Below are 24,412 nucleotides of genomic sequence, written 5' to 3' on the forward strand. Positions count from 1 at the left end.
TGAACAACATGTGTGAAAAAGTGAGTGAATGCTAGCTAAGCCCCACAGGATGTAGCGAGGGGGGGGGGAGGAGGTTTGACAAAATGAATGACTTTTGCAGGCGTACAGCGCTCGGCTGTTTTTTACTGCGGTCGGGCACGAAATACAAGCGACGGAACGGGTTAAAAAAAAATCTGGAGCCCTTGCCCTAACGGGAAAACGGGGGCAAGGGCAAACCTTTGCATCAGCATGTCTGACGTACTACTTTTCTTTTTCCATCGCACTGAGCGATGCTTCCTCCCAACTGTTTCTTTCCTCCATGCCGGTAATTGGACCTGCGTCCATGTGCTTAGCAGCGCAAACACTTCAGTTGCTACAGGCAACAATGGCTGCGCATTCGTGTCCAGGCAACAATTAAATGGTGGCAACACGAAACGACCAGTGACCTCGATAAAAGATCACACTGCCATGACAGGTACGGCTGATTGCCGGCAAGCCCACAATCGAGAGAGCGTCGATGATTTGGAAAACGGTGCATACAAATGTGCGCATGACCGGCGCGCCTTCGGGCGCCGCATTTCTGTACGCTCGTCAGTGCCGAGGTTTCACGCATACGTCGCCGCCACTGAAATCTGAGTTATAAAAGCATCCCTAAAAAAAAGAGAGAGAGAAAGAAAAACAAATGGCAGAGCCGGCATTCGCTGAGTCTTTGTTTTCATGTCATCACCACGAAAAGGAGGAGTGACGCAGCCTTTTAAGAACCGTCATCAGGTCGACGTCACGATGGCAACAAACATTTAACATTTACACATCACTTAACATTTGCTAGACACAAACAAACGAATCCAACAGACAATCAGGCCAGGGAAAGCGTAAGGGACATTGACTGTTGTCTTCTTAACTGTAGCGAAGTAATAACGACGCAAACTGAAATGAATTTGAGTGGACGAAAAAAAAAAAAACCTTTCCACAGGTAGGATCCGAACCGACACACTTCAAATTACACGTTCGATGCTCTACCAATCAAACTACGATGGTGGCTCATTTCGTTCCCACTCACCCCATCCACAACAACTCCTTCCGCAAAAGAAAAAAAAATGTTATAAAGCCATTTCAGCACTGTGAAATGTGAGTAAACAGTTGAGATATCAAGCAAGCATTACCACCTGGCGAACACAGACCGAGTTCTTTCTTCGTCTTCTCTTTGTTATCTCTTTCTACATCTTCGTTCTTTCTTTATCATCTTTCTTTCTTTATATCTTACAACACTGCCCTCTCTCCTCTAACTATCACACCACGCCTCACCCTGACTTCTCTTTCCCACCCCTTGTTATGCGTTAGTACACATGGCTATGCCATGTTTTATTACCCTCTCCACTCCTCCTTTCCATCTTCCCCACCCTGACAAGGCTACTACTTACCTCCCTTCCCTTTCCCACCTCTTGTTGTACTATACTGTACAGACGGGTCCACTGTTAAAGGGAACAATTGCGTGCAGGGCATCTTTGGATATCGCTCTCTTGCAAAAACACAGTGGCTTAGATTTGCATAAGACTACTCGTGGTTGACATTTCTGCCTCTTCTTGACAGACTAGTGCCGTCCATGAGCAATGTTTCCCTGTCCAATTGCTGTTAGAGGGCCAGCAAAATGAAAGGTGCTCATTGGAGTGCTCCCTTTAACAGTGGACCGTACTGTACGTGGCTACTCTATGCTTTTACCCTCTCCCATCCTCGTCACCGTGACTTCCCTTTCCCATTCCCCTTGCTATACTATGCAATGCATGACTATATGCTATGAGCTGCTTGGCACATACCCACTGTCTGTGTTGCATGAACCATACTATAGAAGGCTTTTTGCCACGCTTTATTTACCCTCTCCCCTCTTTCGTTCCTTGCTTCTCCCCCTCTCTTCCTTTTCCACCGCATTGCAATACCATTGCTATACTATACTATTTACGGCTATGCTATGCTAGGAACTGCTAGGTACATACCCACTTTCTGTGGTACATAAACTATACTATAAAAGTCTATGCCATGTATTACCCTCTCTCCTCCTCCTCACCCTCAATTTCCTTCCCCCCCCCTCGTTATACTATACCATGCATCAAGCCCGTGCATGGGGGGGGGAAGGCTACCCCCCCCCCTTCCCCGAAATTTTGATGAAGGGGATGTATTACCGAAAATAAATAGTGAAGGGAGCTTTTTTTTTTTTCTGAAATAGTCAAAGTGCCCCCGCCCCTGATAAAAATTCCTGGCTACGGGCCTGCCATGCATGGCTATGACGAATAAAAGGCAACCACCGACCAAATAAAAGTTTTCAAAAGAAACGACGTTTCGGCATGCATGGCTATGCTATGCTAGGAGTTGCTTGGCACATACCCGCCCAGTCTGTCCGTCTACGGCACCGGCCTTTTACTCCGAGCTTCAACGGCTCGGCTGTTCAAAACAAAAGGACGATCACGAGAGTTCGGGAAAGGCTTGCTCAACCTATCTACGTCGTCACAGACGACGTTGTTTACGCCGTCGTAGAAAAAAAAATATACAAAGTAAAAACAAAGCGCGGTGGGCTGTTTCGCTGTTGTTCGCTCGAAGGAGGAGTTTTGACGTACGCAAATCGATAAGGGACGCCGCGCGGTGTCGGTCATGACCCCCCCCCCCCCCCCCACCACCACCACCACCGTGGCATGGGTCGTCGCGTGGAAAGCTTAGAAAACAACAAAAACAAACAGAAAAGTGTTTTCGTTTATTGCTTGTGATTCGCTATCGGTGAAGTCCGTTCGTCGGAGGAGCTGCCGAAAAAGACAGTACTGAAAGTGTGCTTCAGTCAGCGCTAAGCGGTCTTTTTTTTGTTTAGACACGACGGTTATCTCTAATGTGTTTGTTGGGGGACTCGCGGAAAAGTTTTTATTATTATCATTTTTTTTTAGAATCCGCCACACCGATCTCTAGCTACAAACAAGTTTTATCGTTTCATCCCCCAAATTCCTCAGCATTGATAAAAAATTAATGAATAAATTTTATTGCTAACATGAATAAATGTTATTGCTAACTCCCCGAAATTCATCGGTATTGATAAAAAGAAATCATAAAAGCAGCAGCTTTACGCACAAGCGACGGCTTTTTAAAACTTTCTGCGCACCGAGACTTATTTTTCCAAGACGCAAAGAGAAGCAGTGCTTTAAAGCGTTTAATTTGCAGCAAAACTCGGAAAACCAGCGGAAAAACGACGGAGACACAAAAAAAAGGACAAGCGCTATCCTGTGACGAGCGCTCGTCCCGTGTCCTTTACTCTTGTGCTTCCGTCGTTTTCGGGCTGGTTTTCTCAAGTATGCATCGATTCCAACTCTGCCACCTTTCTACCTTACACAGCAACCACGTATAAAATATCTGTGCCACGAACGGCAACACAATTAATAATTAGGGAGTGTCTAGCGTTACGTCTAGACGTAACGGTACGAGCCGTTGCAGTTACGTCTGGACGTAAGAATAAAGTCTCTTAAAAGTTACGTCCAGCGTGGCAATACAAATACAGCCCGTTAGACCTACCGAACCGATTGGCCTCAGTGGCGCAGCGGCTAGCGTGTCGTGCTCGGAACTGCGAGGACGTTGGTTCGAACCTCGCTGCTGGTGGCTTCTTTTTTTTTTTTTTTTAACACGAAAGTGTTTTATGCCGGGGTCCACCAAGTACATCCGTCACGGATATGACGTTGATAAAATTGACACCAACGGGTGAGAAAGAAAAAACTAAGAAAAATATACCCCGCTGGGAATCGAACCCACGACGTTCCGGCCGCGACGGCAAGCGCCCGACGCCCTACCCACTAAGCCATCTCGGGAGATGTTAGGCACGGCGCGAACGCGCCTTATGTCTTTCACACATTCTCTTTCGCAGCGGGCGGAGCGGGGCGGTGCCGCCGTCTGTGAGAGGTGAAAAGAAGTAATGCTTCACGATCGACACTTACTAACGCTTACTCCGAGATTGCACGCGATATCTGAGGTGATGGTTAAAGCGTCTCGATACCAGAGAGGTAGAGTGGCCGCGCTGGCGTCGCTGAGGCACCCTTGACGCAGTTACGTTCTTTGCCTTTGGCTTCGTGTTAGCGTGCGTCGGCTCATCGGAGTAGTGCAGCTTCCACGTGCACCAACGGGATTTCTCCGCCGCCGACTGCATCAACTGCGAGAGCACCGACTGACAAAACTGCTGCAATATGCGTTGCGGAAAGGACGCGATTTCGACGGGCGAATGTCGTGCCCTGGTGGAGCGAGAGCAGCGCCTGCGAGACAGAGGCCAGCGGGACGCACGCGTTTGCGGCTCAGGCTACGAACCTCCACCTCCCGTGTTGCTGAAGCGCAGTGTGTGTTATGTATGCATGAGCACAGGCGTCGGCTACCCATTACTAGAAAGCGCACACCGTGCCGTTTCTCTCCTTAATTGACGACGCTTTGAAGAAGTGCATACCGGATACCAGTGTTGATTATGAGCTTGTTGATATCAACCTTACGCGGGATTCACGATTCGCTGTGTCCAAATATATGTTCACACCGTCAGCTACCGCAACGGTTTAATCATCATCATGGGCGTTAGTCGTCGCGATAGAGACATGCTGTCAACATGGCTGCATCCACGTCAAACGGTGCTATAGCTGCCAAACACGAATAGACATTGTACAAGCTCTCATATATCACTACACAATAAGCTCTACTTCTGTGAAGACACGTTTCACTTTCGTGTTATACCGATTCCTATGACGGAGGGATCAGCCATGTTTTTTTTTTTCTTTTTTTTTTGTCTCAGGTGTTGCTGAAGTCTGTTGCCAGAGAAGCGCGACGCGGCTCTTGGGTTACGTACGCCTCCGCCTGCCCCGAAGGGGCAGGCTGCGCGGGCTAAACAGCGCGTGGCCGCGACAGCGGCCAGTAGCGCGTGACCGTGACCCTGCCAACCGGCCATTGAGCGTTAGCGAAATGGCCGCACTCGCGAAGCGAGGGCGAAGCCACGATTAGGTTGCCGCGCCCGAAGGGCGCAGAGGGCCTTCACTGAGCAACAGGAAAATAATGTACTCACGTTTGTGGAAAGCCACATGACTAGAGTCCCTAGATTTTCCCTGCTCTTCAACAGGGAAAAATCTAGGGACTTTGGTCTGGACGTAACGATAGCGGTGACTACAGTTACGTCTGGACGTAACCCTAGCAACAGCCTAATAATTAAAGACACTGGGTCCAACTCGCAAAGCACGTTCGTAAAGCTTGTTTACAATCGTTCGGTTGATTTTGAAAGGTGTTAAATCATGCACCCGACATGTCTCGAGGCAGGGTTCATCAGAGGCGTCAACATTCGTACGAATATCGGCCCCCACATCCGCTGTTTGAGCGAGAGAAAAAAAAAAACAATGAACTAAAATACCTGCTCTACACAACGCCTATCCTGTTTTGAAACAACGAGCGTATCGAACAACGTAGCGGCAGTAGATTACGAAACAAAAAACTTTCGGCACCACGCACTACAAAGCACGCAGTAAGTGGCAAGGCTTCTATCGAAGCATTGTTTCGCACACGGCCTCTCTAATATTCCTTGTTTTCCTGTTACCTTTCGCGCGAGAAACACCGCGAAAAAAAAATCTGATTGTTTTGGTTCCCGATGCCGGCGCGGCCCCAAGAAAAAAAACTCGATCGCGGTGCGTGCTTTCGAAAAAGACAAGAAAAACTAGCCCGCCGCATTCCTTCCAAGTACGGAGAAAACAAACCCGCGCAGAAGAAGTAGAAACATAAAATGCGAGCGCGCTGGGACTTTCCCCCGACGCGACAAACAAGCGAGCGAGCCTAGACACAAAAGGTCACTGACATTCCCTGGTTAGGCCTAACGCCCGTGCCTTCCCTCCCCCGGCCTTCTCGTCTGAACTCCTACCGGCACCAGCGATTGCCGGTAGTTTGCACTACTACGAAGAGTAAATAGCCGCCTAAGGGGTAGTCCCTAAAGACTACCCCCTTCTTAGGGAGCGACTACGGGGGTTATAAACAACTGACGCAACGTTTCGCGATCGTATGTGTAACCAACCCGAAAAACTCTCACATCATCGGTGGGATTACGAGTGGACATTCCTCAGTTTGGGGTCACCGGTGGTACATTTTGCACTACAAAGAGTAAATAGACACGTAATGGGGTAGTCCTTATAGACTACCCCCTCATTTAGAGGCAACGAGGGGGTTTATAAACTACTGACGCAACGTTTTCCGATCGCAGAAGCAACCAACTCGAAGAACTCACCTCAATTGAAGGAGTACCAGATGACATTCTACGGTTTGCGGGTAGACGCTGGCGGAGTTTTCGGTTATTTCAAGGCGTCGCTACCGCTAGCCGCTACAAGAAGTCATGGTTAGCGGTCGTAGTCGTCGGTTGTGGTACTTGAAGAAAGGGTTCGGGTGGACGCTTCGGGTTGAGGACACCACGACACGAGAGCGTCGCAACCCGCACAGGAACACAACACGCAGGGAATGATCTGGCTCGGTACTCGCCCCGGTTGTGCTACGCCGGTGTAGTAGTCGTGCCCGTACACCACCACACCCGCCAGTACGCATTCGCCTTGAAACCGAACCACGAAAAAACACGATCGAAAAGTACGAGCAGTCGCAGCTTCGTCTTGCCTTGTTTCGAACGACTCCTTTGAGGGCTCACACGAATGCCGCCGCTTCACATGAATGAAATTACAACCACACTTCCACGCAGCGATGAAGCCGGGCACAAACTGCACGGGCGGGCACAGAGAGTTTGTTGGTCTGTGCGGTCCGTGTTGCCAGAGGAAAGGCTGAGACGCAAGCTGCTAACAGCGCGCCACCGCTAGTGAGTGTACTGAGTGTACTGAGTGGTGGAGGGGGGTAAGACGCACTGTGCTTTGCGTCGTGCATTTTATTATTTTGTTTTTTTCTACGCAGGCGCCGGTCGGCTCGTCCAGGCCGTGCGTCATCGGTTAGTGCGTCAGAGGGAGTCCGTCATTCGGAAAGCACATGTTTTCGCTACGTCGTCCGGCCGCGCCTTTCACGCAGACCGCTTGTATGCGTGCGCGTGTGTTGTCGGCTCTGTTGTCGCTGCATCCGAACAATCCGAGTGCGTGTCATGATCCTTACTAAGTAGTGCAGCCGCGAAATTCATCTTCATATCCCTATCGCATAGTCAAACGTGATTATTAGGAACTTACTGACTGTCCTGCTCTCCAGAAGTTGAAGATAAACTTCAAAACCCCTAGCAATATAAAAATATACATAATTTTAGTTTAGTTATAAAAACATAGAAGGCGCCGCACTCTGCGTGTAATCAACTTTTGAACAAAAATGTGACATACGTTTTGAAGCGCAGCGTGTCTAACGGAGTTTACTGTGGCTTCGGAAGACTGGTTTGCGCGACAGTGTTCTGGTGCATTCTAGTACACTGTAGTAGGTATTCTGAGTGTAGCTTGCGCAAACGCCGGCGGTAGTTCTCGAAAGAAATCCATCATCCTGCGAGTATTCGAATAGTCAAGAAGCAACGTGCGACGGTTGTAAAAGAAAGAAAAAAATAAATATATAAACCAGCGGGACAGGAAGGAAGGAAGGGATGAGACTTCAGCAGTCGCGAACTCGCCCACAGTAGAGCAACTCCTTCGCACATGCAGATAAGGCCGTGAAGGAACCGGTAGCCAGAACACTTGTTCCTGTCGAGGCGTAAACAAGGCCCTTTTCCTTTGGCGGCGTACTATTAGCGCAGGATTTCCAGGATGGGTGTAACTTGGAATGCGCCTTCTACTCGTTTTGTCCGTTTTTTTTTTTTTTTTTCGGGAAGCATGCACTGTGTTTTGACTAGCGGTGTGCGAATAGTGAAAGTGAGAACCGAATCGAATACTGTTCGAATAGTTTTCGAATAGTCGGGCAACCATGGATCTTCAAGGAGGGCCTCGAATTCTACAACTCTTTATTTCAAACAAATATTCACAAACGTTAACACAGTAACATCACCGTTTGATTTAACCGACAAAAGATAGCATAATTATGTAAATGGAGCAGCGACTAGAGCCTCCGTGGTACTTTTTAAGTTTAGGCTGAATACAGCAGGTGGCACTTCGTCACCATTAGACCCGAAAGTTAAATAATGTTTCATGAATGAACATAATGAATCTCACGATAATGATAGCGGATTGAGGACAAGTCGATCGCTTCGGCGACACTGGAGATTAAAGCAAAAATTCTTTCATCCGGTGACGAGTAAAGATTCGATAGTCCCGTTAAAGGTTGAACTGCATGCATCTTCGCAATACACTAACTGAAAAAAAAATTATCCTTCACTCTTCCAACGTCTTGTCCCTTTGGGGTTTTCTTGTCGGTGCTGATTATTCGAAAAGTTCGAAAAATATTTAATATAGAATGTGCAGTATTCGAATCTAGCACCGAATCGAATAGAATAGAAGAAAAAAAATCGAATAGAATTTTTTTTTCGAATATTCACCTACCCCTAGTTTTGACTATGTTTTGGGGGTGGGAAAACTTGGAGCCCCCCCCCCCCCCGGCAATACTGGCCTGCCTTTGGACCCCCCCCCCCCTTTCCAAGAGCGTTTACGTTCTTTCCTGAACTATATTGTTTCCTCACCTTCAGTTGCGTCATTGTATACCTTTTGCACAGTATGAACCAACTAGACCAATGACACGCTATATTTAGCTACAGTGCATAAGTTTGCGTAATTATGGACAGTTTGCACAACGCATCATTGTACGACAACAGAATGTGCGAGAAAACGAAAATGCTACGAAGGTAATTAGTAGACGAGCGGAATTATTGGAGTGGTGAAATTGGTTTCTTTGCTGAATATTAATAAGAAAAGAGTTAAACCTTTGTTGAGTAATCTGTTGCGAATTAAAAGATAAGAGTAATAAGTAAATAAATGAGGCAGAAAAATAAATAAATAATAAGATAATAAAAATATACTTATAATATTAATATGGCAATCTTTATGACTTGTTCATAAAATTGAATATTGCACCCCGTTGCAGTGACCCAGTGCCGGCGCCTCCTGGGAGAGTAATATACCGATACTTAAGACCAAGTTTTCGAAAAGGTGGTTTCAGCAATCTTTGCCCGTGATTTTCAGTGAAACAATGAATCAGTTTAAACCGATAAATTATGCTTTTGAATATCGTACAGTAGTTGTAATTTCATCATTATAGATTTGTTTGCAGAAGGTAAAGTGAAGGTCACAAGTTTCGTGTTTTAAATCTTCGCGCCGAAGTCTGTGCACACGAACGTCAGCGTGACGTCACGAATTTCAAAGCGACGTTTCTTCGTATTGAGCCACATTGGCGCAACGAATTTTTTTGCTGAAACGTAGTACGCATAAACTTGCGTAACGGGGAGGGGGGGGGAGGGAGGGACACCCCCCTTCCTCCCTAATCCTAAGGGTGGGCAACGCGGGGTTTTATGTGTCGGTCAAAAGTCCCTGATGTTGCGCTCAAAGAGCTGTTCATCTTTACTTCGGGAAAGCCAGGGACCAAAGGCAGGCCATTGTGAATGTTTTAAACGGATAATTGATGCACTTCATAAGTAGAGCTAAACCACCGTTTTCGCGGCTTAAAGTACAAGCAAAAACTACGACAATATAACCAATCACGTATATTTTAATCGGCGTTAAGAAAATAAAACAATAAAAACAAAGAAACAAGCCGTAACGACTTTCAGGTCGCCCAGCATCCGTTCAACGAAGGCGTTACAAGTCGCGCAGGAGAAGGCGCCCAGCGATCGGCACCAGCGGTCTAGCTCGTGGTCGTACCACCCGAACAGTGCTCGTCGGACGACTTTTTCCCCACGCCAATCCTTCTCTCGACGTTCGCCACTGCTCCGCGTCACATCTTCCTCAGCGAACGTGAAAGCGTGGAGCACTAGCATATACGCCACGATCCGGACAGTCCACGGACGTCCCTGGTTCCTAGACTGAGCTCGTCGACTTGCTGACCGTAAGTCTTCAGCAACAGGCACAGGCCGGGAACCTCGACGCAACGGGAACTCGCTCGTCACTCATCGGCCTTGGGGTCGACGCCGTGGCGACCTCAGATGCAGTTTCTATAGCAGAGCTGGTCCCGTTGTGCCCCATGGTCTCCTAGAATGGCGTTCCCGTCCAATGCGTCGTGGTCGTCCTCGGAACTCCGGCGATGAGTCAACCGGTGCTTGACCAGCGCGTCGATCTGGTTTACGTGTTGCTGCTGCGCTTCGAGCGCTCATGCGTCCAACGTAGTGCGACCCCGAAAAACGGTTGACAACCCCGTCGTCCGGCGGGCAGTGCAGCGTCCCCGGGTTAAGTCCTCCATTGGGTCGCACGTCTGCTGCGCCAGTGGCTACGGGACTCGCGACTGACAACGAAAACCCAAGGTCTTCGGCCTGCAGGTGCTGCGGTCGATGTTCCTCCTTGCCGTCTACGGCGGCCTGTGAGCCAGGACCTCTGCAGCTTGACGAACTTGCATGGTAGAGACCAGCACCGCCGTCGACGTTGCCACCAACCACGTACTGACGTCCGCCGTCTTCGCACACGGTTCGCCGTAATCCAACGGGATCTACAGCGTCCCCGGGTCCAAGTCTTCGGTGAAGTCGGACGTCTCCTGCACCCGCGGCTGTGGGACTCGCGACAGACAACGAAGACTTGAGGTCGTCACCCTGCAGGCGCTGCTGTCGATGTTCGATCTTGCCTTCCACAGTGGTGGCGGACTTTAGGAAAGAACCTCTGCAACTTGATGAGCTTGCATGGTAGAGACTAGGCCCGTCAACGTCGTCACCAATCGCGTACTGGTGTCCGCCGTCTTCGCACAAAGATCGCCGTGGTGCAGTGGGAAGTGCGGCGCCCCGGTCGGGTCTGGGTCCTCGATGAGGTCGCACGTCTGCTGCACCTGCGGCTACGGAACTCGCGACTGACGACGAAGACCCGAGGTCGTCATCTTGCCGATGTTCATCCTTGCCGTCCGGGGCGGCGACGGGCTGCGGGCCAGGACCTCTGCCGCTTGATGGACTTCCAGGCTCGAGTCCAAGTCTGCCGCTGTCGCCAAGAACTGCGTACTGGTGTACGCCGTCTTCGGTGAAACTTCGAGACGACTCGGTGTCAGCTGTGTCGTGGACGAGGGACGAGCAGTCGTAGTCGTCATCTTGATCAGTACGGGAGAAGTACGAGTACGGGTTGGACGAAGAGCTCCTACAGGGATCGCCGCATGTCGAACCATCAAAGAGCCACGGAGTCGACTTGAACTTGGCGACAGCTGTGACGGTTGGCATTCCTCGGAGCAAGTCCAACTGGGGCTGAGTTGTACTAGAAGTGGGAGCTTTCGGAAGTGTTGGTGCGGCAGGAGATTCCCAGGAACGAAGGGCGACAGCGTCAACTCGAACTTGCACAACCTGATGTTGTGCTTCGTCGCAACGACCGTTGGCGTTTCTTGAAACAGGAGGCCAGGACTGCGGTGAGGAAGGTTTTAAAAGCACTTCCGAAGCGTTCGAACTGGCAGCCAGGGTTCCGAAAGCTGGCGTGGAACGCTTTGAGTGCGAGCGGCTGGGGCACGCGTAGCTCGAGCGGGAACGCGTGCGTCCAATGACATCCAGCCAGCGAATGATGCCGGGGCACGTATCAGGGTCGAGACACGAGAGGACGAGAGTGCACACTTGCTCGTGGCCCACGCTACGCTCGTTGGTTGGTCGGGTTCTCCTAAGCTGGTGAAAGGAGGTTTAAAAAATAATTGCTGGAGTGTAAATTATGTCTCATGAGTGAAGCCGTACCCTCCCCAAGATGGCGGCCCTAGCCGCCATCTCAGTAGGGGCGTGATAAAACATTAGCAAAGAAAACGGAGCGTTTTCCTCCAACGCTCTATAAGTTTAATACGACAAATTTTTCCGTACAGATACTGCTCAATGTGTGTTTTTGTGTTATCATGGCTTCCTCAAGAAACCTCGAAGTCTTGGCAAATTTCATTGGAGATAAAGTCATCAATACTCATCCCGATGGGTTACTTTCGTCGGGGACAGTGATCTCTTATTTGAGAATTTACTTAGCGTTTACTCTGACAGAGACAAACAAATTTATCTCTAAGCGGGCACCACCCGAACAGAGCACATTTCCGGATAAAGGGCGTGCAAGTGCTGGCTTTGCTTTAGCCTGTAACGCGTTACGAGAGTCTCCCCTCGAGCGTTCTTTTTTTAAAACCTCCTTGGCTGGGCCCTAGAGAAGTGGCTCAACCCACTCCGGGGGAGCAGCCATGAAACATGCGGCAGTAAAATTTGTGAAAAAGAAAATGCTAATAGGATAATTTGTGAGCGAGCGAAAATATTAGCGATACTATTGGTTTCTTTATTGAATGTTCATTAAAAAATAGTAAACTCACTGCTGACTAATCTGCAGTGAATTGAAAAATAATAGTAGCATATAAATAAATAAACAAAAATACGCTCGCGCACCTCAGTCTTCTCTTCTTCGAGAGATACCATCACGTGGTCTTGGTCCTTATGCCTTATATTCGCCTGAGACGACTCCAAAGCGAGACAACCATCATCTTTTGCTTCTCAGTCGATGTATTGATCCTCCCCTCCCCCCCTTCCGAAAGATTTCTGCGCCTAACGCGGTTTTTTGTTGCCTCCGAGATCGGAGACATTGGAAGCTTTCTGCTCCTCACGTGGTTTTGCAGTGGCTCCAGGATAGCGGGCCCGCCTTTGACCAAACGACGATGTTGTGTGATGACGTCATCACGTGACGCCATGATGACGTAATGTTAAACTGAGCTCGTGGGTCTTCGATACGCCGTCGGCCCACATACACGCTCTTGAGCATAACTTGACTTTTTGACCGACTTAATTATTTCGTTTTTCTTTGCATTATTCGGGCTGACGTCGTCGTCTGACGATGTCTCGTCATATCTCGAAATTTCTTGACTCGATGAGACATATAAGACTTTAGCCTTAATTATGCTTATGTAAGCTATAAAGCCAGGAATCGGACGGGTCGCACTAATAGAGTAGAAGTTCAGAAAGAATATTTCTTGCTGCGAAGAGACGCGTTATTTCGCGGTGTTCGTAAAGCGTAGCGCTTTTCTTCCAACAGAGTGAATCGAATATTGATTAAATATGATAATTTGCTTCGTCACGGCAGGTCTGGAGACCAGTCTGAAGAACGGTTTGGAGCACGCCGTGGTCCGCAGCGCGCGTCTCCCTCTTGAAAAGCGGTCTGGAGACGCGCGCTCCAGACCGGCCGTAGAAAGACAGACGACGGCAGTCAAGAATGAAGCCTCTATTATTAAGCGAAACATTGTTTGGCTCTTCCTTTCGTCTGCCGGGTACTGGCGGCCGCCTACAGGCTTTGTCGCACAATTCGAGGATCCCAGGAACATACATATGAAAGTTAGTAGCGTGCAATTACGCAAGGCAAGGTGTCCCGTGATGTGGCATGTGCTTTATATGTAGCTGAGTGAGGACGTGAGCCCCGATACAACATACTTTACAAGGAAAACAACATGTTACTGAGCAGTTTTGCACGAGCGTGTTCCCCTTCTCTTCGTGCTTTCTCAGCCCCACCATCTGTCCAATACACAAAACACACATTCGACAGTCACCATGCTTCGTCATCGTTACGTCATCGTCACTCGGTCGTCGTCACTGCGAACTATATAGTCATACTGACGTCGCTATCGGTGATTCATCCTAAGCCCTTCATCATTACGATGTCATCGCGACGCAATCGTCATCACGCTGGCGTCACAATCGCATCGTCATTGGCGTGATAGGCGTATGTCGTCGGTACGTAAGATTATAGCGTCCACTAAAATACCACTAAAGAAATCTGGAATAGCACTAACATCACGCGCCATTGCTTATCTCCAAGACCACGGTCCAATCACCTTGCTCGACGTCATTATGGTACGTCTGTCAAGGGCGATCCAGACGGCCACAGCAGACGAACCCGCTTTTGGACGCGTTGTGGGCGTTCTGTTGTGATACACAGGCTCCGTGAAAGCGTTGGTGTTATCAATAAACTGCTATTGATGTGGCATGGCCGCTCAGCGAAGCGGCCGTGGACCTGAGGAACCTCCCTTTATAATGCGATGCTCTTTTGCGGGAAACTCATGTGGTAATTACGGCGAGCCCAACTATACGTCACCGAGGCATAACTGGAACTTCAACAAAAGAAACGAAGGACTACCGCTACGCAGTCTTCAGATGACAGACGACGTGCGGGGGAAAACACTGCGGAACGTTTTCCTTTCGTCTGCTCTCCGAAAACTTGGTCTTCCGCGTCGTCTGCTCTCAGAAGACGACGCGGAAGCTTTTGCGACGACAGCAAACGGTGACGTAGAAGAACATTAGCCGTGCATCTGCATGCGTCCGACGCAACCGCGGAGAAAGCGAAAGAAAATGGCCCAATAATAAAGCGATACGCGTGACGTCAGGTTACCGACGTTCCTTCTTTGTTTGCCTTCTTGCAATCGTCATTGTGCAACTTGAGGAGCTACTGCGAACAGCTGTCCCGCTGCGCGCTTGCGCGCAGCAGACGACGCTGCGGAAAAGCAGACACAAAAAATATCGTGCGCGCATGTACAGGCATGCACGTTGTGTATGCATGCACGCTCCCGCTTCTTTCACTGGACCGTCGTTTCAGACGATTCACGTGACGTCACAGTGGAAAACCTTTTATTAGTATGGCCGGTGACGTTGCACCTTTTCGCAGTGTCGGCAGCAGCAGACGACGCCGTGGAAAAGCAGACACACATCAAATACCGCGCAGGCATGTATGCGCATGCATGCACGTTGTTGATGCATGCACTCTCAGCCGCTTTTTTCATGAGACTGTCGTCGCAGACGATCCGCGTGACGTCACTCTGAAGACCTTTTATTAGTCTGCCAGGTGACGTCGCGCCGTTTTGCAGTGTCGGCACTAGCAGACGACGCCGCGGGAAAGCAGACCCACAAACGCACACACACACACAAAAATATCGCGCAGGCATGAACTTACATGCATGCATGCTGTTGATGCATGCACTCTCAGCTGCTTCTCACATTGGACTAATATCGCAGACGATCCACGGGACGTCACTCCGAAGACTTTTATTAGTCTGGCAGGTGACGTCGAGCCTTTTTGCAGTAGTGTCGGCAGTAGCAGACGACACGGTATATGTATAGCAGACGACGGCTCTCCCTTCAGTTTCTCCACGCAGACGTTCCCAGATCGTCTGCCTCGAACATATGGTGCGTTTATGTTTTAAGTTCTTGTTTTTCCTGCTTCATTCGGCGAAGTCATCACGTTGGCTGCATTCTACTGCGCCAGCGAGACACGTCATTGGTGACGTGTACGCGTGATGACGCATACAGGGCATGCTTACGCGGATGTTTTTCTGCCAGCTGCGCGCGGCGGCAGCAGACGACACATCGGCGCCGATTGCTTGGGCGTCCTGACGCATTACCACGTTGACTGCGAGGTACCCAAGATATAATTACCGTCCATATGCCAGATTAGACACGTGAGCAACTAAGATAAAAACGTACTAGTTTATAGTTACACGCAGATCCAACGTTTCTACAGATGCATCGTTCCTCTGCTGCGCTATACTGAAACACCAGGACAAACCGAAAACACTTGACACATAACGAAAAGGCTAGACACGCATTGTATTTTCGTTTTGTCCTGGTGTTAAAGTATAGTGCAGCAAAAGAACGATGTCATACCAACCTGCACCCACTGAAGCTTTACTGAACGTTATTCTGCAGTTGCACTTCGTTAGCGCGATGTTTGTAGAATAGTTTAGTTAAAACGCAATGAACGATTTTGCTAGCTGGAGCAACGACACAGGGGATCTTGTTAGATGCGCCTTTGAAAAGTTCCAGCGCCGTACGAGCCGTTCGCCGCAACAAGATGAAACGAGGTACTTTACGAAAGTTCACAGTATGCGCAACTCTGTAGTCATTTGGGATTCCGAAAGTTGTTTTTTTGCGATAGAACACTCGGTTCTTCCAAACTCCGAACGTATGCCACAAGAGAGCCATATGTTCTTAATTTGTGTAACAGCAATGACAATAAAGAATGAACCACTCGACACTGACATACATATTTATGCGAATAATGGCTTTTTGTTTCTGTGACGTTAGCCATCCCCCCTCTGTATTTTCTTTGGAATGTGCGAGAAAATTGCTTGTACGTTAACGAACTGAAGTGAGCTACAGAACTGCCGCTGTAACTCATTTAGAAATGTATAGCGAATACGGCGAGTTATGTGGAGGTTGTGGGTTCGTATTCAACCGGGGCGACATGCTAGCTTTTGTTTTTCTACCTCCCACCTTTCTTTCCTGTTCAGTTCTTATTTCTAAACGTGAGTAAAACATCAATAAATATTTAATTTTGCTTCTGTTTTTCTTCGCTTCATTCTCTGTTTACTTCGTGGGACTCATAAACAAACAAATAAATGAACAAACAAGCAAAATCTAGCCCCCCTCCCCTTCCCGCGTCTTTTCGCGTGTAATCTAATCATCTCCGCTCAGAAGGCGCACAAACGTTCATTACGAGCTGTGACCTGCGACCTCAACCAATCGACGTATTTACAGCACTCTGACGTCATGCGGGGCATTTCCGCACCTGTAACCTTAAAAACAACGTCTGCTCCTGCTGACATTAAGAGAGGTGTACGCACCTGCAAGAGGTTACAGACTGTACGGCGTAGCCATGGCCGTGACGCTTGCGGTGTACTCCGGTATAATACGACGCTTGCACACCTGTTGCCAAGTGGTAGACGGTAGCGGTGATGCTGGCGTTAGTCGTGTGGCTTTGAAAAACCAGAGCAGTCAATAGGTATGTCAGTATATAGATTGGTGAGTCAGTCAGTCGGTCGGTCAGTCAGTCAGTCAGCCATTCATTCAGTCAATTGAAAGCTACAAGCATGGTCACATCGGACAGTCATCAGCCAGTCAAACCTTGCCGGACTGAATGACTGTCTCAGAACATGTGCATGCGTTGCCGGTTGCAACATATCATTAAATGCTTGCAGTACATCCGTACATGACTACAGTTTTGATAGACAGTCGTCTACGTGGAAATCACAGGTTTTCTTTTGGACTGCTCGCACGTTAGCGACGCCGGCGCCGCCTGCGAGCAAAGGCCGGAAACAACCCGCGCAACGGCGCGTACGGCGACCGACAAACTTCTAGAATTTGATGCGTTTGTCACTCGAACGCTTACTTTGAGTACACAGGGAAAGTACAGAGCCATCCGAACTCCACAGGTAGTTGCTACGCGTACCTGCGGAATTATTATGAAACGTACGGTTTCGCAACGTATGATGAAAGAGCTGTGAAACAAAGAGAGGGCGCCCTATGCGGAAGAGGCGTCATAGCAGACGACAGCCGTACAAGCAGACGACAAGCAGACGGCAGTAAGCAGACGAACAGCCCCCAATGGAGCTGGACGAATGCCATAGCGCTAAAGGTGTTCGTGCTCTCCTCTGCAATTCCATATCGTTCTGATGCCAAAGGTGCTCACGTGATTAACAGTGGCAGAACAATGGTCTTCCTTGACTTGGCCGCACCGGCCGCACCATTATTTTGTACGAGAACAGAAGCGCTCTCTATGAGGCGTTTCTGGGAACATTGCGAAAGTTCATAACACGAGAGAAAAAAAGTCAGGAGCCGAATTCACAAAACTTCTCTTCCGTATAAACGTGTTTTCCCTTTGACCAGGAAGCTTCGCTAATGATATGTCCGGCATTGTGATTGGCTGAAATATTCTCTGAAGAAAAATTTTAGCGTATGACGTTTCTTTGTGAATACGGGCCCACATTAACTGAACTGTGGTTCGTTTGACGCCCCAGAACCACGACACCATTGTGACTCCGGTATAAATTTTGACCGCCTCGGGTTCTTTAGCGTGCACCTAAATCTATGCGCACGGCTGCTCTGACATTTCGCCCCTTTCAAAATGGGGCCGTAGGGAATCGAACCCGTGTCTCTGAGCTCAGCATTGCAACATTCGACCCACCAAGTTGCCACTCTGGTTATGGAAAAAAAAAGAAAAAGCTTTGCAGGCGAAAGCTACCGAAGAAAAAAAAATCTTGCGGTTTTTCAGAAAGAACGCTTTTTATCGAATTGGGGACTATCGCCTTTCGTTTTCTTGAACAAAAAAAAAGTTCCTAGAAGCGTTCTTCGCATGGCATGGGAAACACATGGCATGCGTTTCACGTAGGAAGTGATGATTTATGAGCCTTTACATGCCACAACCAGGATAATAATACGAAACACGCTGTAGCAGGGTAACATTCCGGATAAAATTTGACATAAGTTGACGGGTGTTCTTGTATCCCGCCTGCATCGAAATGCGGCCGCCGTGGCAGGGAGTCGAATCCGCGTCCTCGAGTCAGCGCTATAGGAAGGGCACGCGCTGTTAAGCGCGTGACCAATGATGTCATTATGACGTCATCATGACGTCACATGAGGACGCCATCACATGACACCGTAGCTTAGTCAACGGTGGGCCGATCACGGAGGCAGTGCCAAACCAGGTGAGGTGCCTTTGATCCAGGAGGCAGTGAAAAACCACGTTAGGTCCAGAAAGCTTTCGGAGGGTGGCGGGGCAGGAGCAATGCAATACTGAGAAGAAAAAGATGGCCTTCGCCTTGTAGTAATAATAATAATAATAATATCTGGGGTTTAACGTCCTAAAACCAGGGTGTCGGAACGAAATGTTATTCGTTTCGGTTTTAGTTTCGTTCCACCGCAAAAAGTTCCGTTCCGTTTCTGCTCCGGAACGGAAAAAAAAAAGTGTTCCGTAACGGTTCGTAACGGTTTTTTTTTTTGTATGCAAAATGTTGAAGTTCAGGAAGTCATAAAACACATTGTATTTATGTTGTAGTTACTTGCCCTCCTTTTAAGAAAGTGGGACAAGGGTAAAACACGTTCTTCAGAGGAAGGGACGTAAGTGTACCACGAATTCCTACCAACTAGCAGAAACCAGTATTAATTTCAAAGTCACAATATTTATTTCCTCAAAAGACAAATACGAATTTTTTTAGTAGGCTCAATCAGGGGCGTAGGCAGAAATTTTTTTCGGGGGGGGGGGGGGGGCACCTCCTTGATCTGTAGTGGGGACGAGCAGGCAGATGTGGTCGAGTGTCATTTTCTGCTCTGTATGCTATGGCAAAAAAAAAATTTCGGGGGGGGGGGGCACGGGCCCGGTGTGCCCTAACGTGGCTACGCCCCTGGGCTCAATGCTTTGTGTCAAGGGAGTGAGCACGATCTCAGAAGCAGCACGTAATTGAGTGTACTCTCTCATGTGCGAGACCGCTGTTCTGATAAAAAGATCGCCAGGCCTGCGCGGAACACGCCGCACAGTCACAGCGAAAGCTGGAAGAGCGGACTTTGTAGATCCCGTTGTAGAGTTTCTTGGGGCAACTAATACAAGTACACATGGAAGGTACCCACTACGTCATAAATCATCGCAATTTTTCTGAAGTAGCGAAGTCCCCACTATGACATTTTTCGTCATTCCTCGGAGAATCGTGGTACCCGCTACACATGTGTAGGTCATTAGTCATTATGTACAGTTTGTGCTGTGGCTGATGATGATGAAGAATTATGGCTGGGCATATTGCAGTGGGTGGGAAGCAGTGTTGCGGAATGGGCGCCTCCATTCCATTCTAATTCCATTCCGGGGAATTAGAACTTACCACAATTCCATTCCTTTCAATTCCTCGGAATGAAAAAAACTTAGCCCATTCCCACTCTAGGAATGGCCGGGCAGTTCAATTCCATTCCTGTAATTCTTCAACGTAGGAAAGGCATCTTGATAGTTTTATCGAGTTAAGAATGAACGCCCCATAAAGCTGATGTCATCAGATGCATTAGGAACTGCAAAAGTACGCAATACACGTTACCAAAGTCGACGGATAGCAGCTTGGCGACATATCTCGTGCAGTATACAACCACCTTACCAATACCCATAGGGGCAGTTCTCCCGCTACCTATAGTATTTGCATGGTCAGCATGTTTGAACAAATGGCGGTGTTTTAATATTGTTTAAGCTTAAACGTGTTAGTGCTGAAATGACGACATAGCGTATTCTTATACAACAGTAGTATTCAAGAAGACTAAGCAGTTTTGCCACGCAACTGGAGCGGTCGTGAATATGAAGATTTGGTTAATGGGCAACAAAACCCTCTAGATCTGCTGGTATTAGTTGTAACAGTGCACCGCTAGGACAACTTGTGCCTTTGCATCGAATACGGAACACTGGACCGCACTGCTCTACAGCACTCACGCTTGTCAAGCGCGCCTCGCAAGCATAGATGGGGTGAGGAGAACTTTCTGTGTTCGCCTGTGCGCAGGTATGCAGTGTCTTCCTTGTCGCAAAAGGTTATTTAAATGTGTCAGGTACTAAACTGTTCGTGAGATAAAGATCAGGCTGTGCATAGAGTATTTTCCACTTTCGTGTGGGGGTCAATGGGAACCAACGCGCAGGGGCAATTTGTTTTTCCCTTGAGTATCTGCTGGGATAATCCATTTGTTTGTACACTAACTTATGCCTCGGTTTGTAGTAGGCGCGTTGCTTATAAATGTACCGTGCTTGTAATCAGCCAAGCCATTTTAAAAATGCTGCTTTATCGTTAATTTCGAGGCTCTGACTTCCTAATGTTTGAAAACGTGCTCTATTTTAGGAAAAAAGACGTAATTCCATTCCGATTCGATTGCGTGCAGAAGGTGCTTAATAACATTCCGATTTCACTCCTCCAAGCGTTGTCCCTATTCCATTCCGGGGTCGCGAAAATGTGGAATGATTTCCGAGTCATTCCAATTCTGGTGGGGCAACTCCGCCACACTGGTGGGAAGCATTAAACCACACACTCTTTGCGCTATTAGCATTGTGTGATGACTGGTTGTTATTTTACTCTTCTGCCACGCTATATTACATAGGTTAACGCGATTCCTTGCCCGAAATGACGCCTGTATACAGTATTTTTGCGAAGGAGTTACACGCACCAGCGTGGCACTGGTGGAAGACCCGACTGCCACGCAGAGGGGCGGGTTAAAATCCCATCCGATCCCAAAAAATTCTTTCTCATTTAATGTTTTCTTATATCACGTGATAGCGGACACGGACACCGGCGGCGACGGGAAACTATGGCGCCAAAATCAGCTGTTGTGATCTCATAACAGCTTTCGCTGTAACAAACTTCAGCGCCGACAATGCCCTCTCCAATTTGGCCTGTGACAGGCGACAGGCGCGCAAAAGACCACTATAAACATCTCTGGTTGCCACTGTTTTCGTTTTTCGCACAATTTCAACATATCTTTGCTTTGGAATTCCTGCCTGAGATATGCTCACAATGCATGAGCTCAGTTGTTCCGGATTGCGAAGTTTTCTTGTGAACCGAAAAACGATTGAAAAAATTTCGGTTTTCGTTTCCGGTTTTTGTTCCGTTCCGACACCCTGCCCAAAACCACGATATGATTATGAGAGACGCCGTAGTGGAGGGCTCCGGAAATTTCGACCGCCCGGGTTTCTTTATAACGTGCACCTAAATCTAAGTGCAGGCTTCAGACATTTTTGCTTCCGTCGAAAATGCAGCCGCCGCGACCGGGATTCGATCCCGCGACCTTCGGGTGAGCAGTCGAGCGCCATAACCACTAGACCACCGTGGCGGGGCTCGCCCTGTAGTCGTCTTACGTGAGCGCATAAGGGACCCTGTGAGTTTTGTAATGGGCCGACCACTAGATAGGCTATAACGGTCCAAATAATCCTTGTATGTGCAATTTTCCGTTCATGAAAATAAAGTTACATTCATTGATTGATTGATCGATCGAAAGCAGCGCCTTAGTACAATGCACCCCGACTGTATCTGTCAATCATTTCATGTAGTTGGGGCATCACATGGGTGTTCTCTGGCATCACTCAATCCTTCGAGGCGTCGCATTCGCCTGGCGGATCAGGCGATACCACAGTTTCGCTCACCCAACCACCTGCACAGGGGCGTGGATTGACGTTTTTGACGTGCGGATATAGGCGTGGGTGTCGTCGGGAAGAGCGGAAAGGACGGTGAGGTTAAACCACACAGTTTCTCACTGGACCAGCGCCTCGCTGGACCCTCGGCAGGTCTGAAGCGCGCGTCTCCCGTTCACGCGACACGCATAGACGCCATGTAGACGCGTCTGTCGTTTTGAAAGTAGCGTCTCTCTCGCAGACAGGCCGTAAACGTCACTTGTGTGTACCGGTTCGTGGAAAGCGTCTCTGCTTCAAAGTGAGCACAGTGTAGCGCACACTACGCCTTCGTGCTCGTGTTAAGATCGTAGTGCACTACGAACCGAAACGCGATTACTGCGAGGGAGCTATCAGCAGCCATTCGAGGATCAATCGAGTACGCGAAGAAACCCCAACCTTCGTTGTATTGAGAAAGGTACGTTGCAGCAGTGTGTTCCCGTGCGCGAGGCCAGCAGTAGGCTTACTATTATTCGTCACGGGCAGTCCTGGACTGCCGAAGGTTTTGCAGGGGCATCGCCTTCAAGAACGGATAACATAGAAAGAGGCGGCCGGTACACCTTGAAACATTATCGAACGTGACCACTTGAAACCTTATTAAACGCCTCAAAAGACGCAGTAATTATGTTTTGTTCCTGTTGTGCAGAAAACGCCTTGTAGAGTATAAAGAGTAGTAGTAGATCCTTGGACTTGTGGCACACACCCACGCAGGGGGATTGGCCAAGAATCGGGAAGTCTTAAGGAAATCCTTAAAAATATGTTATACCGGTGCCACACGATGGTCTTCTATAGTCGCGATTAAGCCCGATTGTGATCAAGATTTTAAACAGTGATTGGCTCCCTTCTGCAGCTTAAGCTTCAGTTTCAAGTTTATTAAAAAGAATCGCAGTATACAATATATATATCGAGGTGCAAAGTGTGCAGGAGGAGGCCCAAAAGTAAAAACTGTGGGAGTATCAGAATTGGACATTTTTGTTATAAATAAGCACAGGGAACAAATTTAATATACGTTCACAAATATAATAAAAAATATACGGAAAAACACAATATGGGCAACACAATAAAAAATTGAATAGACGAATTAATGCGATGAAAGCAGGTATGTTCAAAAACAGTACAAAATACACTCGGGCAAAACATCAATACAGGCAATGCAAAAGCGGAATGGTACAATAATTAGTCATGAGAGCACGTATGTTCACAAACACAAAAACACTCGGCGAAACACCAATAAAGGCAATGCAAAAACGGAATGGTATACTAATTAGAGTGACGATCGAGAGCAAGTATGTTTTCAAAGATGATCGAAAACAAGCTTGCGTGAAGGAATCAAACATGATCGAGAAATTAGATCCTAATCAGACCGGATCGCGATCAAAAGTGACCGTGTGACACCGGTATTGTATTTTAAGCCCCGTGTTGGTTCACGAGTACCGTCTTCTCTCTTTGCGTCTAACAAATACCGGTCTCACACAGACATACTCGATCGCGGTCGAGCACCCTATGAGGATCGAGTTTCTCGACCGCGACTGACTCGATCTCTTCCGCATCTTGCTCAAGTTAGCCAATCGAGATCGAGAAACTCGGGCTCGCGCTCACGATCGAAAATGGCCCGTGTGACGTAAGTGGAATACCGCACACTTAAGGACAGGGACGGAGTCAGAAAGACCGCACAAGCGCTAGCTATCAACAAATGTTTCAGCAAACACTCGTCGATAGTCGGCGCTTGTGTCGTAGGTCGTATTTCGTACTCAGTCCCTGTCTAAATGTGCCCAATTCCACTTACGTAATGTGTCAATAAGCCCGAGAGCCGCTCGTCTAGGCCCGTGTGACATTGGTACTATAGTGCCTAGTATATTCTAGGCACTGTACTGGTACTACAAGCACGGCTGCTACAAGTCGTTAAGATGAACGCGCGTTCATTTTGCTGCGCATATCAAAGAGAACGAAGTGGACGCTTTGCGCGTGCGAACGCCTCCATCGCCTGCTCGCGTTGCTCGAGGCCGCGCACCACGCAACGCGCGCCTTAGCTGCTCGAGCTCGGCCGAGATCGCTGGCATTCGACGCGAGGACTCTGGACTGCTCAGTTCTCCGCCGGTCTGTTACCTCGCTGCCCAGTCCTGTTCCGGCCTCATCGAGAGAATCATCCTTCGAGGTGAGCCCTCGTCTCGCTGTTGTCGGTAAAGGCAGGGAGGTTAACCGAGCTATAACCGAGCCAAAGCCTTAGCGGTGTTTACTGAGGCACGGAGCGATGGCTGACTTGTTCTTGGAAGCGGCGTAGCCCGCTCTCGGCAATCAACGGTCTTCAGTCGTAGGCTTCGAGACGCAGCACATCGCGTTCTCTTAACGAACTCGTCGAAGGCTTCGCTCGTAACGGTTATAACTACGTTTCGGAAGTTTAATTGAAAGAGGCAGCCCAAACCCAGACTAATCCGTCAGGCCACGTT

The 24,412-nt window shown here is 48.5% G+C and overlaps 1 protein-coding gene across 3 annotated transcripts in view; it reads right to left on the bottom strand.

Annotated features, from left to right (window-relative positions):
* Positions 1 to 16,938, bottom strand: part of LOC119400031 (3-phosphoinositide-dependent protein kinase 1) — a 56,757-nt gene extending 39,819 nt beyond the window's left edge. Inside the window, exon 1 of one of the 3 annotated variants that reach the window (XM_049417944.1) lies at positions 16,636 to 16,938. Coding sequence is in view for 2 of the 3 variants with exons in the window: in XM_037666947.2 (XP_037522875.1) it covers positions 6,242 to 6,268 (27 nt within the window). In the remaining variant the exon portion in view is untranslated. Of the gene's footprint in view, positions 1 to 6,241; positions 6,757 to 16,635 lie in introns of those variants that run through there. The other 2 variants (XM_037666947.2, XM_037666948.2) reach the window with 2 other exon arrangements.
* Positions 16,939 to 24,412: the final 7,474 nt, after the last annotated feature.

Source organism: Rhipicephalus sanguineus, chromosome 7, assembly GCF_013339695.2.
Source record: "Rhipicephalus sanguineus isolate Rsan-2018 chromosome 7, BIME_Rsan_1.4, whole genome shotgun sequence".
Lineage (NCBI taxonomy): Eukaryota > Metazoa > Arthropoda > Arachnida > Ixodida > Ixodidae > Rhipicephalus > Rhipicephalus sanguineus.